This window comes from Pyrus communis, chromosome 7 (assembly GCF_041283825.1).
Source record: "Pyrus communis isolate YQ-2024b chromosome 7, ASM4128382v1, whole genome shotgun sequence".
Lineage (NCBI taxonomy): Eukaryota > Viridiplantae > Streptophyta > Magnoliopsida > Rosales > Rosaceae > Pyrus > Pyrus communis.
The window spans coordinates 19,799,612-19,813,632 of NC_142571.1; the positions used below are offsets into that span (position 1 = coordinate 19,799,612).

The 14,021-nt window shown below is 35.4% G+C and overlaps 1 protein-coding gene across 1 annotated transcript; it reads right to left on the minus strand.

The window, feature by feature from the left end:
* Positions 1–5,781: 5,781 nt before the first annotated feature.
* On the minus strand, positions 5,782–12,066 carry LOC137733867 (mitochondrial adenine nucleotide transporter ADNT1). Its single transcript, XM_068473064.2, has 8 exons — positions 11,400–12,066; positions 10,929–10,977; positions 10,638–10,801; positions 10,373–10,410; positions 7,706–7,818; positions 7,419–7,532; positions 6,829–7,173; positions 5,782–6,164 (listed from the first exon to the last, which is right to left on the minus strand). Exons 1-8 carry the CDS (start codon positions 11,558–11,560, stop codon positions 6,081–6,083), a joined length of 1,068 nt encoding a protein of 355 aa, XP_068329165.1. The 5' UTR covers positions 11,561–12,066; the 3' UTR covers positions 5,782–6,080.
* Between the last annotated feature and the right edge of the window lie 1,955 nt (positions 12,067–14,021).

The window sequence follows — 14,021 nt, forward strand, 5'->3', positions numbered from 1 at the left end:
AGAAGAGAATCCAAAACTTCTATATATAGAAATTTAAGATGAATGTGATCTATTTAGAAGATTTATACATACATTAACGTATAGGAGAAGGACTTCAGCAAAAATTATATTTGGAAACGGATATTGATAACCAATATGCCATATATTGTTCTATACAAGTTAAAGAAATTCAATAAGATAACATATATTATATATTGACCTACAACAGAATGACTTGATCATAAGTTGTATTTAGAGACAGATATTGATAACCAATATGTCATATCTTATTCTATATGCATTAAAGAAATTTAAGATGAATATGATCTATTTAGAAGATAACATATATAATATATTGGTGTATAGGAGAATGACTTGAGCATAAACTGAATTTAGAAACTGATATTGATAACCAATATTGTTCTATATGTGTTAAAGAAATTTAGGATGAATGTGAAACATTTACTAGATAACAAATATTATAGGGGTAAATTACACTTTCATACCTCAGGTTTGGGGTCTATTTCAATTTCTTACAATATCTTTAAAACATTTCACTTTCATACCTTAAGCACCATTTTATTTCAAAATAATACCTCCGTTACATTTTCCATCCATTGATCTATTAAATGCTGACGTGACTGCCAAATGTCTGTCACGTGGCAAATAAATTTTTTTTTTTTTTAAACTTGAATTTTCTCAAAAAAAAGAAAAAAAATTGAAACCAATGCCTTTCCCCCCCCCCCCCCCCCCCCAAAAAAACGACCTTAACCCAGAACCCAAAAACCTGCAAGAAGAAGAAGAGGCAGGAAAAAAATAAAAAAAATAAAAAAAGCCCCAGTTCGTCCCACCCGAGCCACCCCTTTCTCCCATTCCCCATCACCCCTCCCAAAAATCCCCCATCACGCACAAAAATTCCACCCGAGATTAGGTGGATCTACCACAAAACCAGTCCAAAAATCATCTCATGTGGCGCCAGAGGCGGGGAATGGGGGAAGCTAGCGTGGCGTCGCGGGGGGGGGGGGGGGGGGGTGGTGGGGGACGAACTGGGTTTGAGGTTTTTTTTTTCCTTCTTCTTCTTCTTCCTGCTGCTGTTTTTTTTTTTTTTTCCTTCTTCTTCCTCCCTCTTCTTCTTTTTCTTCTTTTTCTTGCTGCTACAACAAGTTTTTTGGGTTTTGGGTTAGGGATAGGGATGTGGGTCGCTGGGGAGGGATAGTGGGTTTCTTTTTTTTTCTTTTTTTTTTTCAATTTTTTTTTTAGAAAATTCAGGTTTTTAAAAAAAATTAAAAAATGGCAAACATTTGGCAGCCACGTCAGCATTTAACAGATCAATGGATGGAAAATGTAACAGAGGTATTATTTTGAAATAAAATAGTACTTAAGGTATGAAAGTGAAATGTTTTGAAGATGTTGTAAGAAATTGAAATAGACCCCAAACCTGAGGTATGAAAGTGTAATTTACCCAATATTATACATTGAAGTATAGGAGAAAAACTTGAGTAGAAATCGTATTTAGAAACGGATATTGATAGTAGCCAATTGCTTAAGTAGGAAGACAATTAGTTGTTTTTTGATATAATGTTGATAACAATCAGTTACTCGATCAATTAAGCAGAAGTTGTATTTAGAAATGAACTTTGATAACAGACAATTGCCCAAATAGACAAAAGTTGCATTGAGAAATAAGTGTTGAAAACAATTAGTTGTTTACATAGGCATGTGCGAGTTTTGATCACATGCAAAAATCATCCATACTAGTCTACATTTGATCAACAATCAGAAATCAATCACACTTATGGACGTGACTAACTATCGCACAACTCCAAAACTTTATTATAGTGAGATTAACATTCACCTTAGGTTTATAATCTAACCTACTATGGTTTAGGGGACAATGTGCAGAAAATGATAAAGGGCTGAGCTGACACAGTTTTCTATGAAAAGAGATAAAATGAATTTTTTATTTTTATAATAAATAATGCTAGCGAGACCATCTCTTTTAAACCACATAACGAGGTGGTAGAAAATCTGAGGCCTTCTTAAGTTGGGGGCCATATGCAGGTGTACCTTTGGAACACTTGATGAGCCGTCTTTGTATTAGAGTGAACTCAACAGGTGTTCTAAATTCAATAGTCAAAAAAGTATTTGTAGGAGAGAAATTATGATGATGCCAATTCTTCACATGATCATATAAATGAAATTATCATTCTTTTTTCGACAGATTACGAAAATTAAGTATCCGTCTTCATCTGAAAAAGTAAGCTGGGAGGGGGTTTGCTGATTTGTCAGGCAAGTTGCTCAGGTTCATTGACATCAAAATGTAAATTGATGTCAACCTGCAAAAAGCAACTTTGGACATGTTAGTTGCTAAACGACATAAAGACATCTAAACACTTTTTGCAGGTTATAGTACGTTGGCAAATTGGTTAGGACCCCACATGCAAGCAATTGGATGTTCGACTCAGGCCTATATGACATAACTGATCAATAGAAATACTCTAACATTCTACCTTTGTCATATATTCCATATATTGCACAGGATAGGTATCATATTCATGGAATACGATTCACTTTCAAGATGCCTTGGTGGTGAAATGGTAGACACCCGAGACTCAAAATCTCGTGCTAAATAGCGTGGAGGTTTGAGTATTATTCAAAATTGGCACGCGTACTTTGGTGATTAAACACAATTTTTTTTTTTTAATGTAATGCTATGGAGACTAAATTTTCAGAAATAAATAACATAGAAGTTGATAATTTGATTGTTATTTAAGTATTAATTAACTTTTTTATTTCAAATTCACGACACATAACTTAATTTATAAATTTAGTATACTCAGCAATACTTTTTTTTAAAAGTTGTTTTTAGAAATAATGATAACATTACATGGCCACTGAACACATAAATTATTAAAAATGTCAAACATAAAATATTTATATTCTAAACTTGTCACCTTTTATAATTTGAGTGAACTTTATCGCAATGCCGAGATATCACTTGTGGTGTAAGTTTTTTACAGGTAAAAAGTACAAAACATAGTTGATGAGTAAGAATACCACCTAGATTAGCTTTGGGACAATTGAATACATCGTGGTTTCCTAAGGAGTGGTCAGCATGTTCTGAAGTTTTGTCCCCCATGATTTTTATTTTTTTTTTTTGTTTTTTTTTTTTGAAGAACTTGTCCCACATGATTTTATTCGGAAAGTTTTTAACCAAAACCAGTGTATTAACTTTTCAAGTTATTTTTTAAGAGAGATGTTTTATTTCTCTTTTGTTTCTTTTGTATTTGTGCCCTGATTAGTTTCAGGCAGCAAGTCATTTAATTAAGAGTCTGTTTTTGTTCATGATCTTCACATTTAACTTTGAACGGTTCTTTGGTTATCCATGGTACTATTCATGTATTATCTTATAATGATTTAATAAAACACCTTATTTTTATGAACATTATAATAAAAAAGAGAGTAAGAATGTCACCCTTTATATTATTATAAAAACTTTTTGGACTTTGGATTTTCATTATTACTTCGAGTTCTTTCCTCTCATATTTTCCTTTATGGTATTTAAACTCCTCTTAGCAACTTGGTTTTAACTTTTAAAAGGCCAACCGTTTTCCTCGTACAATAAAACTTCTTTATACTGTTAGGACTAAACTTATTTTATTACTATAAGAAGGTTAGGTGTAGTTACAAAAATTATTTTTTGACTCAGTTATCCTTAAAGTTCTAAGAATACAAAGTACTACGTTAATAGTGGAGTCATGTCAATTTTGAAGATGCATGTATTAGAAAAAAGAAAGATCTTATATGGAATAGCTAGTGAATGTATGTGTGGTAAAAAGGATATAAGGTCAAGTTGAAGATTTTACTGACAATTATCACTACGTAAAGGACAAGACCTAGAAAAAATAAAACTTAGAACAATGTGAAGTTTATTTCTTTGTATAACTGGCGAGAGTTGAGATGAAATTTTTTTATGACTAGAAGGAGGTTACTCCTATTTAGAGTATAAGAGAGATTATCCTCTTATATTAGAACTAACTATAGAAAAAAAATTGGTAATAGCGTTTTTATCTTACATTATGTTTATAAGGTATTTTAATTGGTACATCTGGGTGTGCCCTTTGTGTGTGTTTTGTCAGGTATTTTATGTTTATAGTTATCAGACAATTATCCTCAATCTTTTGATATATGGAAAGAAAAAAATATATATTAGTTCAATACATGCAATATTTAGTAAAATTATTTTTGGCCCTCCAATTAAAGTATTCTTTGCTCCGACGCCAACAAAATTGTAGACCTATATTGACGGTAAACCTTGATTTGATGATGTAATTGTGACTAATTTTACAACTACAATCTGGCGTTTTCAAAGCACCTGACCTCAGACTTGTGAAACCGATTTTCTTCATTGTTTCCGGCCACGCAAACGCACAGGTGACAGGTCCCCTCGCCTATTCAATCTCTGTTTAATTTGAATAGAATATGGTTCCAACTATCTCGTCGAAAATGTTGATGTTAAAATTTGGTTTGTTTCTTTCACGAGCTGAACTTCAACGAGCCAGACCCAATGGAAGCTCAATATGGGAAAGTAAAAATCTAATACATAACCCCTAAACCCATGAAGTAAAGATTTTGCAGCCCTACCCATTAATCACTCCATCCCGCGAAACATTCCATAATCATGGACAAGTCTACAGATTATACTAACTTTCTGTTTTGATTCCGGTTCAGCTCTTCCATTCAAGAAGTCAGAATTTGAATCGGTTTTTTCTTTTGTTAGGAAGGTTTGCATTAGTAAAATGGTAGAACCTGCTGGAGTTACAGACAACAAGGTTGATCAGGTGCTGGAAGACAGAGACGAGGAACACAATGATCGACCCACGCCATCACAGTTGCCAAACTCGGAGTTTACAGCCGAGCTGAACCTTCTTACCGTGTTCCTTTCATTGTTTTCTGTATCTACAGACGAAAGCTTAAATTCTGCAGAGAGACAACACGAAATGAAGAAAGACGTAGCTAAAGCTACCAAGAAATTACAAATCAACAGACGGGAGACAGATGAGGTCAAGCCAGTTCGGAGACAGAATCAAAGGTGTCGAACAAGTATAAGGGATTCCAGGCATGGCCGAAGAGTGTAAAGAATCAGAGAGCAAGATGTAATACAAAAGTTTCTAGCTTTCGGTCAGAGAGAAAGCAAACACAGGAGCATCCCTGGAATTCTTCATACGATATTATCACCGAGTTTCGCCTAATTACATTACTGATGATAATATAATGCAAGATTTTTCATTTTTCGGTTTAGATATATTCATGTATTGCGTCGTAATAAATCAAACAAGTGGTAATGTCTGAAAAAAGAAAAATAAGCAATAAGCGGACATACCTAGCAAGTTTGATCCAGGAGCTGAAATTACAAACCAAACAGTATGCAAATGCAGTCTTAAAATTCTCATGAACAGAACAAAATTAGACACGTTAAAATACAAAAACAAATCCAGTCCTCTATTAATTTGTCTTAAAAGCACAAAATTAGCAATGCTAAACCATCACCGAAAAGAAAAAAACAATAAATAAATAAAAAAATTTCACATGCAGATCTTTGCAATCTCCAAGTATGACAACAAAGAGATTCTGAAATCATTCATAGCGCATCTCGCGTGTAAGTTGAATCATGAATTATTCAAGATATCTACCAAATGTCAAGTAGCTTAGTCTACCAAAGAACCAAAGAAATAGGAGACACAGCCGCCAATTTTGGGGGGGGGGAGGGAATGGTTGGTGATGAAGAGAGAATCGAATCAATAACATATAACGGCATGTAGATAATGCTTTATCAGCGCTTATGGAAAGCACACAGATGCATGTTTTACATTGTCAAAACACTTATTCGCACTTCATATGAATGGGAAGCTCAAAGCTAAATTGTGTTCATAAGGAAACAGAAAAAATGAAAAACAAGGGGAAGCAATTTATGAACACAAGACTCGCTTCTAACTTCAGAATGAAAAAGGAATCAAATTACCCCTAGTTTGCCAGACCTCTAATTCCCAGCCTACAAAAATAGCACGAGCAGAGACAAATATCATGGACCTCCTGCAATATCAGTCCGATATCCTGATCTCGACTCCTAAAACGTCCTTCACCATCTCATACGTCACAAATGCAAGCGCAATGGATGGGACTACCTGAAAATTTGGAGCAGAGAAAAATATTATGTTGGCAAAGACGTGTGTGTAAAATATTAATAACAAATAACAACTCGTCAGAAGATCAATACATCTTCATCTTTGTATAAAAAAAAAAATTACTGAAACGGAAAAAATCCATGCACACATTAAAGCACACACCTAGGGATGTAAATGGAGATGGTACAAATTGAATGCAGCCCCTACAAGTACTTCTTTTTAACTATAATATGATAGTTTAAACAGACGCTGATTAATAAAATGTTTCCTGGGGGTTAAGAGTTTCATGGAACGTCAAACTTTCATATACTCTTCTATAACCATTCAGGATTAGTATTCATAGTGGATACTAAGGGTTGAAAACCCTCTTGACGTGTGGTACCCATACACAGCAGGCCGTGACCCATAGCTTGGAAGCCACATAAGAATTCGCAGGACTTAATTCTAAACCCTTTTCTTGCTAATCCTAGTGACACCTTTTTTGATGGTCCAATTTTCCACAACCACGTTAGCATGTTACCAAGCAGTCAGCCACCCCATCCATTTATAAGATGCATCTAGTTAGGCTATTTGCCCACCCTGACAAAATTGTTCTTAAAAACTGAGAACTGGTCAACCTACAATTGTCCGAAAACAAATAAAAGAAAAAAAGATTAAGACTGACCTTAACAGAGTTGGGAACCAAACCCTTGTACAATGCACCAAAGCCCTCATGACGAACAGTTTTCCTAAATGCATCAATCATGCCAGTATACTCAAGTGGGGCCTTGCTTATCCCATCACCACTGACAACAGAAGCAGCATGGCTCCATCCCCCCATCTGCATCCTTCGACGAATGACATCAAGAGGATAAGCAACAGTTTGCCCAACAGTTCCAGCAGCAGCCCCGCATGCCAACCTCGTTGTCACGCTCAAATCTGTATCTTGAACAAGTCCAAATGGCCTACTTTTGATTAACCAATCCTTTAGGGATTCATACACAGCAAAGTTGAGACCAACATATGGAACCTGCAAACAAAATTTGATGTTGCAAGGTTAACAACAAAAGTAAATCTTGCAATCTGACTTCAGAGGAACAACAAAAGGAGCAAAAAGTAGTTTTCCACATTCATAAATCATCAGAGTTAGATCCTAGAACGACCATCTATTGCTAAATCAGCAAACTTTATTTCTTTTTAATTTCGAACTTATATCAAAAGGTTGTTAGTAGTAATGGATATGTGAAAACACCTTTTTTAGCAAAAGAAACTTACAACTCCAATAACAGAAGGAAGCCAGCCCTTGTACAAAGCCCGTGGGCCCTCCTCCCGGAGCACAGTCGATAGGGCATGGAACATTCCCCTGTACTGAAAGGGAGAATTCTCTGTCTGCAAAATTAAGATCAACAAAACATATTAATAACTGCAAACGTTGATAGAAATTAAACATTCTCTTGCAATTTCAATCATTCAGATTGATGACTGCTATCACTGGAAAATAAAAAGGACTTTAAAATATTCATTCTATGAAACAAAGAAAAAACAGGGACCAAAATTAGTACCTGTACAGTTATCCTTCCTCGTACCATGTCCATTGGGTAAGTTGCGGACATAGCAATAATTCCAGCACATGCTCCAGCTCCAAGACGTAGGATAGGAGTGAGCTGAGCATCTTCTGCAGATATTGAAAGAAAAAGAGATTTAGATCACCTACATTAACCATTGATTTCTAACTGCCTCTCTATGTGTTCCAAGGAACTATAAGGATCATGTCATTTTCCAAATGGTGACATCATAGCAGTATTATAGTTTCTTTGTTGGTTTATCTATATTATTAAGGCAGAAGGCCTTACGTTTAAATTTTTGAATAAACCCAAAAATCCCTTTGTTTACAAGTGATAAAAAAATCAAATAAAAAATTGGGGACAAGATGCTCAAAAGACGACGTTGAGGATATTTAAAACAGTCACAATACTTCTACACTCCATGATTCTCTCCTGGCAGTTATCCCCTCTCCAAAATACCTCCAAAACCGTCTTCAATCTCAAAATTTCTCAACAAATTACTCTCAAATATTTCTAGTGCTTCACTCTCCTAGAACCAACCTGCAAATATGACTGTGTTTCTCTTCTATCGTAGTTCTATTGGTAGTTCTACTTACTGCTTCATCAACAGAAAAAATTTCATTCTAGGAATCAAAGGCTGGTGCATTCTCCCGGCCAAGGTATAGAGTTTGCAATTGGTATTGTATGGGTTTAATTACATTGATATGTCATTGCTTTTGTTTTGTACAGGAGTGAGGACTGTGAGGCACTCCGTTTGGGGTACCCTTTTTTATTATTTTAAAGTGACCGCTTGAATTTCTCTAACCTGCGGAAAGCAACCAGTCATGCCAGTTTCATTATATTTAAAGATTGGAGGGTGAAGGCACTAGGTACCAATTGTGTGGGCTACAATTTCAATCTTTGTCCATATTGTGCAATTTGGGATGATGAATGATGAATGATGAATGATGAATTCAGATGGTTGGAGATTTATTATTTTAAGTTGCTTCTTGCTTCCTCTTTAGTTTTCTTATTTGCACATGTTTCTATTTTCATTTTGATATATACATTCTCTAAAGTTTTTTTTTGTTGTTTGACTGTTAATGTTTATTTTTTCTCTTCAATGTTGTATATATGCATTTCGGCAACGCATTTAATCACATTGATGTCTTTGTTACTGTTTTCCACAGAGGGTTGCTTTCACTCATCCCAACATTGTGACATTGGTGATTAATTTTTAGCAAGAAAAAGCAGAGGAAACACAATGGTCTATGCGTGTTGCATTTGCCTTCATTCAGAATGTGGTTGACAGGTACTGAATAAGATTTATGTGTTTATTTGGTGGCTTAATATATTTTGATTGACATTATTTTACTGTATATTCGTTAGTATAAAAAATGGTGTTCTATTATTTTATTTTTTTTATTTATTTTATTTTTACATTTTATTTATAATTTATGCACTCAATTTTCTTAATCTATTTTATATTGTCAAAACTATGAATTTGCTTTCGTTTCTCATACTATTTTTCTTTTTTCAAGAGACATTTTATAAATAGGACCCGAGGGGTTTTTTATTAAATTTAATTTCTTTATATCATAGGTTTATGGAGTAACTCATTTTTTTATGCTCATATTTTCATTTAGTTTCAGTACTTGAAGTGATGCAATTGAAAGATTAAGTTGACACTTGTCTTCAACATGATATTTTGCATATCGATACCAGAAGGGAGAAGAATCAAAGACTTCTTAGGATGGAGGATTTGTTGGTCTATCAAAGTCACAAAATGGTTGGAGGTGTTTGTTGAATTGGGAAGGGCCAAAGCAAAGAACTGTAATCGAAAGCACAAAGCACAAAGTACATTAATATCATAAAATTGTTTATATAAAAAAATTTGACTGTTTTAATTTGTAATATTTTGTGAATTTACAACATTTGTATACTGCGGTACATGCTTTTTTAGTGTACTTTTGCAATTTTGATAAGCAGTCAAGCACCCAAGAGGGTGAGTACAAGAATGAAGGCTAATATAGAACAATATCTACCGTCAACTAACCAATACATTTGTTATGTCTTGAAACATAATTATAGAAACCATAACAGCAGTGAAAAAATCTTGAAAATAAATGGTGCGTGAATTTGTAGAAAATGTTACAGCACCTGTGACTATACAAAGGTATCTAGCAAGCTCTATGGTATGAGCTTCAATAACAGCCTATTATTTATGAAACACTAAAAAATTGTTAGTCGCACGTAGATTGTGTGATGCCTTTCCCTCGCGCGACTTACAAATTTATATTTTCTTTTCAATATTTTTATTTGCCAAGATAGTTTTGCTATGCACAAAGTGGAAAACCAATCAAATAAAAATGTCAAAACCAAATAGAAATTTCAAATTTGTAAGCTCCACCTAGCATGTTTAGTTAAAAATATGTAAGTCACGCCTAGTGTGAGCGCGTGCGAAGAGGCTAGTAATGTGAATATCTGGATGTTAGATAGCCTCTTTTAGACATTTTACAATGCATAAATATTAAAACAGCAACCCAACCTGAGTCAAAATGCCAACTGGCCCAAAGCAATAAGTAATGAAATCTCCTGATGTAATGTAAAGTCTCCAACAGAGCCCCATTAGATTACTAGCTATTACACATCAAGGGAAAAAAATGATGGAAAGTGTGGACATACCATTGCCAGTTTGATCCCGATACAGCCACAATATTCCCCTGTCATAGTTAACAAGGATAGTTCAGCAGAAGGTAAGGTGGGAGAATGTAAAATATAGCGACAAGATAAGGTAATGCATTCAGAAGTTGTAAAAAAAATTTATATCAGACCATAATACAACATTGATGGGCAAATATGAACAATACAAAAGGCCAAGATAAATTTAAAAATATACTGGCATCCAAGACAAAAAAGAAATGAACTTTCAATCTTGTCAGAAACATACTTGGAAGCTTGCTCATAGCTGAAGAACTTGACAGCTGAGTTGGGGACAATACGAGCACAATTTGTACCATTCCCTTTAAATAGTCCACGGAAACCCTCACTTCTCCAGATATACTTCAAGCCCTGTATCGTTCCATTGTATTTTATGTTATGTGGATTCTGGACCTGAAGACAAGATAACCAGTCAGGAAAGGAACGAAATTTACTTCTACGTGTTATTGTGTGTGCACGTTTGTTGGCACATACACAAACAAGTGAATGACATTGTTCACAATTAGTTGAAAAAACGAACCTGAAGCAAAATTTTCAGTCGTTCCAATGGAGCAACAGCCGTGCGTGACCTGGACAGAAAATTAAACATTTCAGTAATCAAGAGCAGTCAACATGGCAATAGCATCGAGAACATATAAACAATGCACAATCTGATCCTGCTATTGTCGCAACAATAATACAACAATCTAGGTTCACATCACTGCAGTCTAATGGAATTCATGAGATTAAATACTTCAAATTCATGACCCTTCAAAATACTACACATGGGATATTCTAAAACACAATTCAATAGATTAGCAAGATTTAATATTTTGATCTCCTTCTTCATTTGCATTAACCAAGCGATTAAATTTAAAGATTCAGCCACATTACTTGCTTCATCAAACGAATTTCGAAAACAAGATAAAAATTTTGCGGGAAAATTTGCTATCGATAAACTTCATTTCCATGGAAACAAACAGACGAAAGCTCGAGAAATCGAGAAACTCACACTCCACCGGCGACTCCGCCAGCAACGAGAGACTTGCAGACGCTGAGCAACGCGAGGTTCGGAGCCTTGACCACGCCCTCCCTCGCCATCTTCGCCTCCTCAGCGAGGTTGACGATCGTCGAGACCGCCGATTCGCTCGGTTTCACATCCTCCGAAGCCATTTCAGCAGAGAGAGCGAGAGAGCAATCAATCAGCGAACAACGATTCGACCTTCCTCGTCGGAACCCTAGGCCGTCGGAGACCGGCGCCAATCGATCGGCACGGATTTTGAAGCCTTACAGTGTCTTTTTATGGGAAAGAGAGCATCTGGTTCTGCGTGTGGGTGTGTTGTCGTTGTGCGAGTATGGGAGTGGTGACGGCTTTCGGGAGCTGAAGGTGAGGGGGACTTTGATAAACTGCCGGAGTCTTATGTGACGGCGTTTGTTTATTTGCTGAAATTTATAGTCTACGTTTAGAGAGAGAGAGGAAGAGAGGAGAGAGAGAGTGAGGGAGCAGAGTGGTAGAGTGACCGGTGGGAACCGAGAAATTTTTAATTGTGGTTGGAATAAGATAGTATGTCAAATGCTTGTACGTAAGTGATGAAAATTTTTTATTTTTAAATTATTAACTTTTTAACATACATAACTTATCATTTATGGGAAACCATTACTGAAAAATCTTTCTAGGAGACGAAAGAGTTGGGAGTCGATGTGACTTTACACATGGTAGGGGAGAGGGTTTTGGGTGGTCCATGGACCACAATAGATGAGGTTTTTGTCTTCTTTTTTTCATCTTTTTTAAGGAAGAATTTTGTCCAATTCAATTCACAATTTCTATTTAAACTGGTGAAATTTTTGAAAAGAGAATAATTAGGTTAAACAATTTATTGTACGAATTTAATCGTTCATGCGTTAGAATAAACATCATATTATTCTTCTTTTCAACTCTTTATAAAAATCCTATCATTAGTCTTTTGTTTGTAAAAAGCTCATTATGTATGGAGAAATCAAAACTAATAACATAATCAAAGTATAAGAAATTAAGGTTGTATTGAAATTATACACTTTTTTTTATAGACGCCATAGGCTTTAGTTTTATTTAGGTATTTTGTAGGCGAGTATATAAAATTCGACTCTATAGATAAAGGATTTTGGTCTCCTATAAAAAATAAAGATCATTTATGCATAGCATAGTCCAACAGAACTCACTTTAGTGCAAAAGATGTTGGAAGACAAAAATATTTGAACACAGGGTCTAGAGTTTATGAATAACATGAGCTACAAGGTCCTTGGAGTTTTCTTCATAGGTTAAATTAATTGAAATTAAATAGGTCAGATAGGATTCAAATTTCACCTTTTTACTTAATATCAAACAACTCTTACTCGGAGATAACCCCCTAAATTTACACCCAAATCGTATCAGAGGGACTTGTATTTATTGAATAAATCAAACGGACTACAATGGAGGACAGATTAAATGGATCTTTCGGTGCTGCATACACTGGATCACCAATTGAATTAACCAATAGGTAACGGACAGGTGTCAGTTGACGATTGCATTGCCAGGACCACAGTTCAGCACACTGCAGCGTACCAGAGCAACAGGGTATCTTTCCCTCCCGTCTCTTTCGCACTAAACGGAAACCTAACTGCATCTGACGACGTTGCCCCTTACCAGACATAGCACACCATCATTGGCGGGCTACTCCGGGGCCCACCAATCATGACCTTTTCACGTGATAAATGATCTCTTCGCACGGATGGAAAATTAGTTGTTTACTCTCCTTCCAACATGTGCACACTTTAGAGAAAGGCTATAGAACACCGAAATGGGCCTAAAAGGCTTAGGACACAGTAATGGGCCATAAAATATAGGTCCAGCATCGCCTGTGCACTGGAGAAAATGGAAACTAAAGATGTGGCAATCCTTTAGCAGTCAGATCTTGTTGGATGGACAAGATCAAAACGTTTTGCATAGTCTTGTAGGTAAAATAAACATGCAGAGGATCCTAGTCCTTTGGGGATAGCATGAGGTGAAACCCTCAGCTCATAACTTTTCAATACAACAATATTAATTAAACATGAAAAAAATTAGGAATTAGGCTAAGCCTTACAATGGATTTGCCACAATAATTTATTATTGAACTCGCCGTCAAACCTAAGGCGTTCATTTGCAACTTGCAAGTAAAAAGAAATAACACTAGATTGTTGTACTAAGTATCATATTGATTTTTTTTTTTTTTTTTGGCTTTTGCTTTTTACCTAAGAGATCGGGTCAAATTACAGCATGAAATCGTAGAACTATAGAAAGGCCTCATGGGTGATGCTGGGCTATAATTTTGGGTACTGTTTTTCATTTGTTTCTTCTGACCCAGACAATGGGAATTTGGGCTTTCTAGTGGAAGCCCCAAAATGATCGTTGCCTTTAGGGCATATCTGTCTAGTGGCAGCCCAAAGCTTGTCAAGAAAATTCTAAAATCCATCATGATTGTTGTTTTTGAGATTTTTATTATTATTTTATTTTCTTAATATATCATGGATTTCATTCGTTGGAGAAAACATAGGATAAAGAGTTGTATAAGAAATACAAAAGGGAAAGAAAAGAGATGGCAACTTTGGGCCTCTCTAAACATTGGGTTGTATT